This window comes from Olea europaea, chromosome 11 (assembly GCF_002742605.1).
Source record: "Olea europaea var. sylvestris chromosome 11, O_europaea_v1, whole genome shotgun sequence".
Taxonomy (NCBI): domain Eukaryota; kingdom Viridiplantae; phylum Streptophyta; class Magnoliopsida; order Lamiales; family Oleaceae; genus Olea; species Olea europaea.
In genome coordinates this window covers 398,556-410,261 of record NC_036247.1, presented here as the reverse complement: position 1 = coordinate 410,261, position 11,706 = coordinate 398,556, and the positions used below count along the sequence as shown (strand labels likewise).

General features: G+C 39.4%; 1 protein-coding gene and 1 long non-coding RNA gene across 5 annotated transcripts; both read left to right on the top strand.

Moving 5' to 3' along the window:
• The first annotated feature begins 5,782 nt into the window (after nt 1–5,782).
• LOC111402879 (probable polygalacturonase) lies at nt 5,783–10,267 on the top strand. Of its 4 annotated transcripts, XM_023031194.1 has the most exons (7): nt 5,792–5,839; nt 5,996–6,107; nt 6,290–6,698; nt 8,342–8,462; nt 8,545–8,719; nt 8,886–8,956; nt 9,457–10,267. In XM_023031194.1, exons 3-7 carry the CDS (start codon nt 6,357–6,359, stop codon nt 10,095–10,097), a joined length of 1,350 nt encoding a protein of 449 aa, XP_022886962.1. In that variant the 5' UTR covers nt 5,792–5,839; nt 5,996–6,107; nt 6,290–6,356; the 3' UTR covers nt 10,098–10,267. The 4 variants fall into 4 exon arrangements, with proteins under 4 accessions (XP_022886963.1, XP_022886962.1, XP_022886960.1 ...); XM_023031195.1 differs by lacking the exon at nt 5,996–6,107 and having other exon boundaries at nt 5,783–5,839; XM_023031192.1 differs by having other exon boundaries at nt 5,996–6,698.
• Nucleotides 6,705–8,286, top strand: LOC111402880. The gene is made up of 2 exons (XR_002704360.1): nt 6,705–8,057; nt 8,176–8,286. It is a non-coding gene; the product is annotated as an uncharacterized LOC111402880 (long non-coding RNA).
• Nucleotides 10,268–11,706: the final 1,439 nt, after the last annotated feature.

Here is an 11,706-nt window from a genome sequence, read left to right as displayed (position 1 = left end):
ATGCGAAGCATTTATAGGGGGTGAAGATGAAGAGACAGAATATGAACAGCCACATTTCTGTCTAATAAACGGAATTAAATAGCTCAAAGTCTTGGAAAAAGTGGTGGAAATATCAAAAGGAAATGGACAAGATTCTTAGCACAAAGCAGTTAAATGCTTAAAGAATTGACGATTAAAAAACAAACGTCAAGTAAATGCACAAAAGTTAATGTTCATTAAGGATGAACAAAGTTACAAAGAAAAATCGAATTACAAAAGAAAAAAAAAGACATCGCATGTCTTAATTACAGTCTACCCCATATGGAACGAATTCGTTCCCTAAGTTTTTCCCAATCCTTGTTCTGCCGAGAGGAAGTGATGTTCAATTCAGCCGTGACATCATCATCATCAACTTCCAACTTCTTGTACTGCTCGACCAAGGACTTAGTTCGCTCAATTCCCTGGGAGGCGTTGCGCTTTTTAGTAGTCATTCGTGCCCTGAAGTCGTCCATTTTAGCTTGAAGTTCCCTCATCTGAGCAGCCAAGTTAACCATCAAAGAGTCTTCAATCATGACTTCGGAAGAGATTTCTTTCAACTCGTCCTCAGCCTTGTTAATCTCCATACGCAAAGACTCTTTCTCAACTACGGCTCGAAGATATTGAGTACGCTTGGCCTTTAGTTCAGCATTCTTGGCCAGCATAGAAAGGACCTCGGAGTGGATAACCTTCAACGTCGCTTTAAAATCGGCAGAAAGATTGAGCGACGGAAGCGTCAGTGCTTGCTCCAACTTCGCACTCAAGTGCTCAAGTTCATCCTTGTGCCTGGCAGCACTAGCCCTTCCAATATCCATATCCATGAAGGATACGTACTCAAATATCGATTCCTTCAGGAACTTCAAGTCTTCCTCTGAAGAAACGGCAGGACGATCAGATGGAGCAGGGCGAGACGTCTGGACTTGCCCCCAGGAAGCGAACAAGTCTTGGATAGAACGCACAATCCTGTCAGCATCATGCAAAGAAGATTGCCAATATTAAAAATCCTCACTACAACGAACAAGATGGAAATAGAAGTGAAGCAAAGATTACCTCGTCGACAATCGTAGAAGATGGCGTGTCCTCAGCCAAGCTTGTCACCAACGACTCATCCATTCGTGAGGACTTCCCCTTGTCCGAGCGAGAAGATGTTGCCACAACGGGCGGACTCATGGGAGTATTTGCAAAGCTCAAGAGCAATAAATCAGAAACCAACAGCACAAGCAAAGGTAAGACACCAAAAGACTGAATTACCTTCTGCTTCAATGATTGGGGGGTTGACGTTCTGGCAAGAAGGTGGCTCATCCATGGGCTGTGATGAGGATCCCGGGACTGAAGATGTCTCTTTAAGCACAGCCCCCTCATCAACCAGTTTGGATGAAGTAGCCTCAGCAGAGGATGATGGAGCAGGAGTTGTCGATGTCAAAGCCTTTGAAGGAGAGGCTGAGCTTTTCTGAGAAATCCAAAAGATCATCAACACACAGAAAAGTTTCAAGTGTGGAAAAGTATACTTGTAAGTAAACCAATTTAATTAGCTTCCTCCTGACAATAAGAGGGGTATCATCATCATCATCGACATCATCCTCCAGAATGGGAGATGCTGAGGCTGGCCGTTTGCTTCTTGGAGCACCCTTGGCCGTAGTAGGCTTGGCAGGGAGAGAAGAAGATGGACGAGCAGATTGTTTAGTGCGACAAGAAGGAGAGGGGCTCCGAACAGACAAAGGGGTGACCAAAACAGGAGGAGGAGAAGAAATACTCGGTTGGTCTAATGAATGAAAGGCACGATTGGCATCAGTCGCAAATAATCTGCGCTTCACTGACGGCCAGAGTTGTTCAAAAAGAGGGTGAATGGCGTGGCTAGAATTGAAGGGGGCCAATGAAAAATGATTGGTTAAAAGAAGATTACGAGCATCTATAGCCTCTGCCTCCGCCTTAGTAATGGTATGAAAATGATCAACTAAGTTCTTTGAATAGCAAGGAGGAACAGGCCAAGTTTGGCCAAAACCAAGCTGGCGAGAAAAAAATTGGGGAGCATAGATCTCTACCCCTGCCTTGGCATTAGTCCCAATTAGAATATCATGAAATAGCTCCCTCCCGGTTAAAAATTGAATCCAAATGAGTAGGGAGGTGCTCGCGCTATCTATGGTGGAAGGGGGATGTACATAGTTTGGAGTCAAAAAAGGAGGAAAAGGAAAAAAGGAAGAGATTGAATCCAAAGAATAAAAAAATGAAAAAATGTCCCTTTTGGACATATTTACAGGAGTTAAGGGCTCCATGGCTAGCCCGTAACAGCTAGCAGAAGGGCGAGAAATGGATGGAGCACCAAGCGATGGAAAATAGGATCTCAACCACAGTTGAGTGAACCAAAGAGGTCCACTGCCAGTAGGAGATGCACCATTCTTCAATTGAGCTTGGAGAGAGGCCATGCCTCTATAAAGAGCAGCCAAAAACAAAGAACATAAATTCAAAGGCCTGCCACGCGCTAATTCGTGCGCTATAGGTAAATAACTCAGAGAGGGCTTTATACTTGGCACGCACAAAATATATTTACAAAGCCAAACTAAAAGGAAGGCCACTCGCTCAGTATGGGTAGGCTCAGCACTCGAATGATTGTGGAGGGTCTGCAGGCTTGAATAAAAGTCGGTATAGTTTTTACCAAATTTTGGGGCGCCACCAGAAACTAAGATACCTGGGAAAATGGTATCGCCCAAAGGTGGTAGCTTCACCAGGGCCCCAACATCCCTTAACGTAATAGACATGGGGCCAAGAGGGAAAATAAAGGTGTTATACTCAGGGGACCAAAAACTCAAAGCAATCGAAAAGAGTGCTGAATCAAAAGTAGGGGGGCGAATAGAGACTTCTAACAAATCAGAAATCCTTGCGCTATCAAAAAGTACCTTAGTAGGACCATGACCCACAAGACGAGCATGCCACCTACGAAAAGCTACATCAGATTTAGGCCAAATGCGAATACCTCTTTCGCGAAGTGGCCCCAGCGGTAGAGAGTTCAGGAATGGAGGACCCTAAGTGTAAGGAAACAACTGACCCACCGCCGCCTGTTCAACTGCCTCTGCATTGTTGAAGAAAGGACCCAAGTAGAACTTATTACGTCCAACGTCAGCGGGTGCGAGAAAACTTGGGGTTATGTATGGGCGACTCAGGAGTCTTTGAAAGTCATCAAAACTGAAGGAATCGCTAGCCTGAGATTGTGAAGCAGCCATTTGAGAAGGAACGAAACTTTTCAGGGTTACGTAGCAGAGAAGCAAAAGGTGAACAGTGAATCGTGAAAGAGACGCAAAAAATATGAGGTGTGGTTTGATGGCAGTAAAATGGCGTGTTTGAGGGTTTATAAGGGTTTGCAAAACGACGCACTTTTTCAAGTTATAGAAGAAAACAATGATTGAAATTCTTGGGAATTTCGAATATTGCTGGAAACACAAAGTGAATATGGCAGAATTTAATAATTATTATTAATTCTGCCATATTGGGGGGTAATTGTTGACACATAAAAATTCAGCCCAAATCGAGCAGCCCAAGGAGTGAAACCCAATTGGAGGATCCCCAAATCAGATAGCCCAAAGAACGAAGCCCAATCGAACAAATCAAGATGAAGGCCCAAATAAGGAGGCCCAAGAACGCGGTAACGTCATCTCCCAAGTTTGCAAGTCGCCCAGAATCTGAGCGAATGGAGTGTCATACAGTCGCCCAGAACTGTTACTCTATTCTCGCCCAAACCTTCAAGTCGCCCAAGGTCTTAACAACATAAAGCGTCATGGTTATCAAGAAGTGTAGTTATCAAGGCAGTTATTGAAGCAGCCCTATCACGTTCCACGATTCAAGGAACTCAATCGAAAGCGGTTGAACGATGAAGAGTAATGGCAGCAGTTAAAAAAGGCAGTTTTCATGACAAGTTGGCCATTACGAAGAAAGTGGGCAGTTATAGGACGATCAAGCAGTTTTTAGAGCGGTTGATCACAAAGAGATCATCCATGAAGTATAAAAGGGAGAAAGGACATAGAAGCAAAGGACCGAATCCAAAACTCTCGAACAGAGAACATGTAATTTTCATTTCCTTAGTTTTTAGACTTAAACACTTTTCTTTCAGTAACTCGTGTGCTTGCGCCCCTTGGAGGCACGTTGTTTTTCACTTCCAATTGTAAAGTCATCGCCAATAAAAGAACACCCCTTTTTGGGACTTTGTCTCAAGAGGTTTGTCCCTTACACAATCGTCTGATCCCTTTTAATTGTTAGCGACTAACCCGCGCGAAACAGCATTTATATGGGGATGTATTAATCTTGGGAATTGTTTGTTAACCAAAAGGATGGGGGAGAGTTAGCACTGATGATGGCGCATAGCAGAACCAATTGTTGTTTTTGTAATATGCACTAGGCAGTGCTGACTAAGACCAGCCCGCCTTGGCCCTGACATAGCCCCGCTAAAATCATTCACCAAGCCTAGCTCAAGGTTAGACGGATGAGTCGAGTCGAGTCAAGTAGCCAATTTGACCTCAACAATCTGCTTTAGGCCAATTATATTGCAACCATGCTAGCTGTCCAGTTTCAATGATGGATTTTCATTTCCAGAAAACATTTGGCAATTTATTATTAGAAGTTGAAAAATAAAAAAAAAAGAGGCAGAAACATTCAATCACAATCTGCTAAATTACCTTATTTTTTTGGAGCCAGTTTCCAATTCTGTACAACCAGCTTTATTCATTATATTATTGCAAAAGTATCGATGAATTTTTTTCGTACTTGTTGAAGTAGGTCCAACTTCTCGTGAAATAAATTGGTGATGATAAATGATAAACGACACAGAACAAGCAATATGATAACAAAAATAATCAAATTATTGGATTTATAAGATTTTGGGAAAATTCTCACCCACAATCTCCGTATTGAACAATTGTTTCACTTGGATTTCATTTCATTTTTGTCACATTTAGGTAGGGATGTCAATTGGGCTCATCAGCTCAGGCCGCCTGTGGCTTGACAGGAAAAAGCTCGAACCGGCTTGGGTCGAGCCCCATTTTAAGGTTCCGAGCTTAGCCTGAGCTGGCCCGTGTGGCTCACCGGCTCGGGACTTAAAAAAAAAAAATGTAACTTTGCTGCCTTATTTTAACAAGGTAGCAGCCAGCTACCTTATTAATTATATATAAAAAAAAAGAGAGAGAGAAAAAATCGTGCCGGCTCGGCTCGCTAAGGCTCGAGCCGAAAGCTCGGGTCGAGCCTTTTTTTTTAATTCGAGCTTTTGCTCAGCTATGCTCGAGCTCAAAAAAAAGCCTGTTTTATTTTACTTGAGCCGAGCTTGGGTCTTGAACTTCGGCTTGCGAGCTGGCTCAACTCGATTCGTTGACATCCCTATATTTGGGTATCTAAACTTTCATTTTTATCAAATTAAAATTATCAACGTTTTATTAAGGACCCGTTTGGTAGGGATTCTGAGAATTGATTTTTTGACCGTTATAAGAAAAGTGAGGTCCACATGTGAGAGAAGAAGTCAAAAATTACGGCTTGAATAGTAAAATAACGGCCAAAAAATTAATTTTTTGGGGCAAAAAATCCCTACCAAACGGGGCCTAAATAGTCATGTGAATCCAATATCTTCATTCTTTCAAGTGCCAAAGTTAATGATTTCCTTCTATTTGTCAAAAAAGAGACAGTGCAGGGATGTGATTAAGACAAGTGGTAATGTTTGAGGACTGTGAGTGAAAATTTGCACAAGTTATTGGATTTGATTATTCAATCAGGAAATCGAACAACTGATAAGATACTATATAATAATTGCATTATTTCTGCTTTATACCTTCTTTCTCATTCTCTTCAGGTATTTTCATAATTTTGTATACTTGTTCATGTGTGCTTTTCTCAACAAAAATTCCTTCCTTGAAGCAATTGTGTATAATTTATATTTTTTTCTGGGACTGCTGTTATTTTTCTTTACATTTTCTACCAATTCTCTTTCCTTTTGCGATTATTGTAGAAAATCCATGTTTGGAGCTCTCTTTGTATCTTTGTAGTACATTTGCGCGATTCGTATTTCTTCGCACTGATTCATTGAAGGGAAGGGAAGAGAAGAGAGGAGAAGAAAATCAGTAAAGCATTTTTTTCCTCATTCTCGTGGACCCAATTTTATCATCGACAGAATTTGATTTTAGTGACTCGTTAACCTCGAACTCACGCATTCTTCTTTTTAGCTTATCCTACTCCACCAGAACTTTTCTGTAGCTTTATCTTTATTCTATTTCTCTTCACTGAATCCACTGATTCTCTGCAGGAAACAACTCAAATTAGGGCTTTTTAATAGACTGCCCAATTTTCTGCTTCTGTAATACCAGAGCAAAATGCACAACTATGGTTTTTCAATTTTCTTATGCTTTGTGGCCGCATTATTATTGATGAACTGCTCTGTATTCGCCAATGGCGAGTGGGTGACATGCTCGGGAATGGTACCGATGAGGGACCGGGATGATAAGATATCAATAACGGATTTTGGAGGGGTAGGTGATGGGAAGACAAGTAATACGAAAGCATTCATAAAAGCTATTTACAGGATTGAGCATTTGAACAGGGAAGGTGGCACACTTCTTTATGTACCTTCTGGGGAGTATTTAACTGATCCCTTTAATCTCACCAGCCATATGACTCTTTACTTGGCCAAAGGTGCAGTTATCAAGGCTACACAGGTACTCCAGTCCCCCCTCTCATATGAATGTTATGGACTGGCTATTGTCGGCAAGACACGACTATAGGTCTGTGCTGATGCACGGCTGCATTGGGTGGCTTGGCCCATCAACCATCCATGCTAATTGTGCACATGTCAAGCTTTAATGAAAAAATGACTCTATTCTTCACGAAGGAGGGCGTGGATTAAATTTAAATAAATAATGTTCTCCTTCTCCATCAAAATCTTAAACTTTTGGAGGAGTTAGTTTAACATGCTATCATTTTGTTTTACATCTGAAGGTGATTGATTTACTAGAAACAAATTGTGTAATGTAATAGTTTGTTGTCATTCATTTTATCTATTTGAAATTTATATAGTTGAATAGATGATCTAGAGCCACTCGTTCTTTTTGAGATCATGACTCATGAGGATGTTTTCAAGTTAAGATTTTAGTTTTTGAATGCCTATATCCTTTGCTTTAATTTTCAAGCTTGATTTGATATTAGAATATTTAATTAGGGATAGAAAGAGCAGTGGTGGTCCAATTAGATTGGTAGTTGTGATGCATCTTTCAAGTGAGCTGTTTGTCAGACATTGAAGGGAATGGATTTCTATATATTTTTGGCGTTTTTCTTTGCAAAATTTAGAAATTATGGTTACAGATTAGGATGGGCCAAGGGGAGATGGGAACTTGAATGCATGTACTATGTTGGCATTAAACATAGTGACAGCCATTATGGTTAGCCAGCTACATCAAAAAAAAAAATTTCAGAAAATAAGGAAAGAACAATTAATAATTTAATCAATGAGATATAATATAATGGTAATTTTCTTTTGACTAGCTGCTACTGTGAGATCTGAGGTTGGATGAGTTGATGACAATAATTCAAATTGTATATTGTTTATACTTTACACGAGCAATCCAGGTGTGCACCTGCCGTCCCGGCCTGGATGAAGAATCCCACTTTTTACTTATTTATACAAAAATAACAAAAATTTGTAAAAAAAAGCAAGGTTCGGATAGGTTGACCGGCACCAGCTGCTCTGGCCTGGATCATGACACTGTAGTCCAGGGATTTTGACTTTGTATAGGGGGTCCTGGGGATACCCATATATGTATGAATGACACTACTTGCATTAAACAACATCATCCCATTCAAATTAAATGATAAAATGTTTAGTTTTTCTTGTTTTGAAGTGTTGTTGCACATGTTAAAATATTTATGTTAACTTCCTATATTCTGTACTGACACTCCTGTTGTGTAATGACTAACGAAGGCCAAACTACATGGTTTTGATTGCTTACCGTTTATGTTATTTTCAACAATCTCAACATGCTTCCAAGCCATAGATCTATTTCTCTGCCTTAGCTATGAAGGTAATATGTTAAATGAATCATGTGATTGGAAAAAATTTACGGTGTAATTTGTAGAGAGGTTAGGTCTTCCCTTGTAATTCAATATTTGATTTGATCTTGAGCATTCATAATTCTCCAGGAACAAAATAGTTATACGTATCAAGATCTGCTTCCATTGGGAATAAAAAGAATGTTAATTGGTGGCCAAGAAATTAAGTGTACAACCGACTTTGAGTGTTTAAAAAAAAAATGCTTTATCCCTATTGCCATCCATCCATATGGAACACATGTCCTTGATGTTTCAGGATACTAGGAATTGGCCGTTGGTAGCTCCGTTGCCTTCTTATGGAAGAGGAAGAGAACTACCCGGTGGAAGATACATGAGCTTTATCCATGGTGATGGGATTCAAGATGTGGTTATCACTGGTCAGTATGGAGAACATCATTTCATTATTTGTTTACTTTTCTTTGTTCATTTATAAGTAATTTCTATATTAGTTTTCTGTAGGTGAAAATGGGACGATTGATGGCCAAGGTGATGTCTGGTGGAACATGTGGAGGCAAAGAACTCTTCATTTCACTAGACCTAATCTTATTGAAATTATGAACTCCACAAGTATAATAATTTCCAATGTAACTTTCAAGAACTCGCCCTTTTGGAACATTCACCCCGTGTATTGCAGGTGATAATTCAGTGTATGTGTGTTGCTCAAATTGGTCCATAAGATGTATTAGATAGATTAATTACCTTAAAAACTTTTGAAAGTTTTTGTTATGGTAAATTACTTAGTAAAGAAAAATCGCTACAACATATAATTGATGAACTCATTTTTCATTTTCTTCTGTCAGCAATGTTGTCATTCAAAATGTCACCATATTGGCTCCTGCTGACTCTCCCAACACTGATGGAATTGATCCAGGTACACTAGACAAAAAGTTAACGTTAGTATTTGACAATTTAATATGACTATAGCCACAGTTGTGAAATATGTTATGGTATTTGAATTTGCCATTTCATCTCCTGTTGAACATAGAGCGAGGAAGGAAATATGCATTATTCTCTATGCTCCCCTCTACCATATGTATTTAGCATTAAGTTCATGCAACCAGAATTCTCTAGTGGATACGTGTCACTTCAACTGGGAAATTTGGGTGCTTTCACAATTGATTATCATGTAAAAGTTTTAAACCGATAGAGAAACAACATATTTAGTTTTATTTTATTTTTTTCATTTTTAGCCTTAACACATCCACCTCAAGTACTCGCTACATTCATTTTAATCTTTCTGAATGCTAGTGCACAATTTTCATAGATGGTTGACTTGCACTCAGGATAATGATCTTTTTATTATATACAACATAAGTGGAGGTCCTTTTGTTGTATAGTGATTTTTCTAAATCCTGATTTTTACTCATACAGACTCAAGCTCCCATGTCTGTATTGAGGACTCGTATATATCAACGGGAGACGACCTCGTAGCAGTGAAGAGTGGGTGGGATGAGTATGGAATTGCTTATGGTCGCCCTAGTCAAGGCATCACCATTAGACGGGTAACTGGATCATCGCCATTTTCTGGAATTGCAGTGGGAAGCGAAACCTCTGGCGGAGTCGAGGATATTTTGGTCGAGCACATAAACTTATTCAATACTGGGTTTGGCATCCATTTGAAGACAAATATTGGTAGGGGAGGGATTATAAAAAACATTACAATCTCGAATGTTTATATGGAGAATGTACGGAAGGGAATAAAGATTTCGGGCGATGTTGGGGGCCACCCAGATGAAAAATATGATCCAAATGCTATGCCAGTTCTCAAGGACGTCACAATTAAGGGTGTTTGGGGTGAAAGGGTTCAGCAGCCTGGTTTGATTCGAGGTCTGAAGAATGCACCATTTACTGGGATTTGTCTATATAACATCAAACTTCATGGTGCCACAAAAACAAGGAATTTACCTTGGCAATGCTCGGATGTAAGTGGGGCTGCGGTCGAGGTTAGTCCATCACCATGTTCCGAACTTACCAGCAGGCAGCAAAATGGTACGTGCTCATCTTCCTTTTGAGAATCTTGTAATCCTTTCTTTGTCCCAATTCGTAGGCCTGTAAGAAGGAAATTTAAGAATTCTCCAATTTCGTGCACACTTTCTGCTTGCCCTTGGAATATGAAGCTTTTCTAGTATAACAAAGGAGAAAATTGGACAAAAAGTTGCAAGGATATGCATATCATATTTTACATCCTCGAGTATTTGGCATGAATGCAGAATTATTTATTGATCGTAGCATATAATTTGAGCCATTGCGGCATTAGTTATACGTGTAGTCTAACCTTGAGAATGTCCTACTCCTTTCTAACCATAGTTGGCGTACTAGACAATTGAGATTGAAATATGAGGACAAGTTATCATTCAAATCATTTATTATTATTATTATTATTCTTCTTCTTCTTCTTCTTCTTCTTCTTCTTCTTCCTTTTTTTTTTAAGAGATAATTTCCTTGTAATTGTTCTTCTTATATTACAAATAAAGAAACAAATACTTGTCAAGGATTACTTGATTTGGTTGTATCACCTAATATGGTAAGTATCACTTTGATTCTAAGAAACAATCAATCTTCTTTACATAAATGTTATTTAGTTTAGTACTACCCATAATATTAACGTACCAAGGGAAATCTTTTTTTGTGTTAAAATTAAGATGAGTCGATTATCGTCCAACAATCATTTCTGCCATCTATAAAACTACAAAAATTAAATCATACAAAATTAACTCATCAAATATCTTTCGACATCTCAATCGGATGCAAAACTTAACTTATTTACAGACAAATAAACGGGCTGGGTGGACGCACACAATCATTTATTTATTTCCTATATGGCATACATGCATAATTCACTAGTTAGTGTGTGTATCACTTCAAAATCTAGAAATAATGATCCAAAAACTTGCGCATGCTCTTCATCAAGCCACCACTTGAAGAAGTCTTCACGGTTGAGATGGTAGTGGTGACAGCAGTTGCAGGCGGGATACTTCGTCCTTGAGTAGAAATGGCGGTCGATCGGACGGAGTCTAGCGGTGGCCAAATCCAATGGTACAGAGTGAACGATCGAGGAATCAGTTTCAATTGGCCCGTTATTTTCGCCAGCGTTGAGAATCTTCTTCGTAGGGAGGCGAATAACAGAGTTGTCATCGGTGAGAAGAAGGAATTCAGATTCAGAGATGGTGATGACATCTTTTCCTAGTGTTTTTAGTGGGGCGCGGGCGAGTGTAAGGGTGAAAAGAAAGAAGAACACGGCGGCTGTGGCGGAGAATTTGGCCATGGTGACTAATATGTTTTTTTTGCTGTGGGAAAACTTTGATATAACGGGATGGAGATCGAGCAGTTCGGATAAGTTTTATTGTGAATGGACAAGAGGGCGTTGGAGTAAGGAAATGGCAAGCGGGCAAATGATTGACCATCCACGTGTTGGGCAGAGGACGTGGGATCTAAAGCCATCTTTAGCGCTGCACCAAATTTTGTATCAAATTTTTTACCAAACTAAAATTCATCTCTAACCATTACATCAAAATTTACACCAAATGAACACTGTTCAACCATTTTCTTCCCTTTTTTATTCTTTATAATTTATTTATTTGAAATATTATTTATTTAATTATTTTATAATACATAAATTAC

Excerpts from the sequence above, each read along its gene's own strand:
- LOC111402879 (XM_023031195.1), top strand. The coding sequence starts at position 6,357 with ATGCACAACTATGGTTTTTCAATTTTCTTATGCTTTGTGGCCGCATTA. Across the intron at positions 6,699-8,341 it reads CAGTTATCAAGGCTACACAG|GATACTAGGAATTGGCCGTT; the intron begins GTACTCCAGTCC and ends TTGATGTTTCAG. Across the intron at positions 8,720-8,885 it reads ATTCACCCCGTGTATTGCAG|CAATGTTGTCATTCAAAATG; the intron begins GTGATAATTCAG and ends TTCTTCTGTCAG.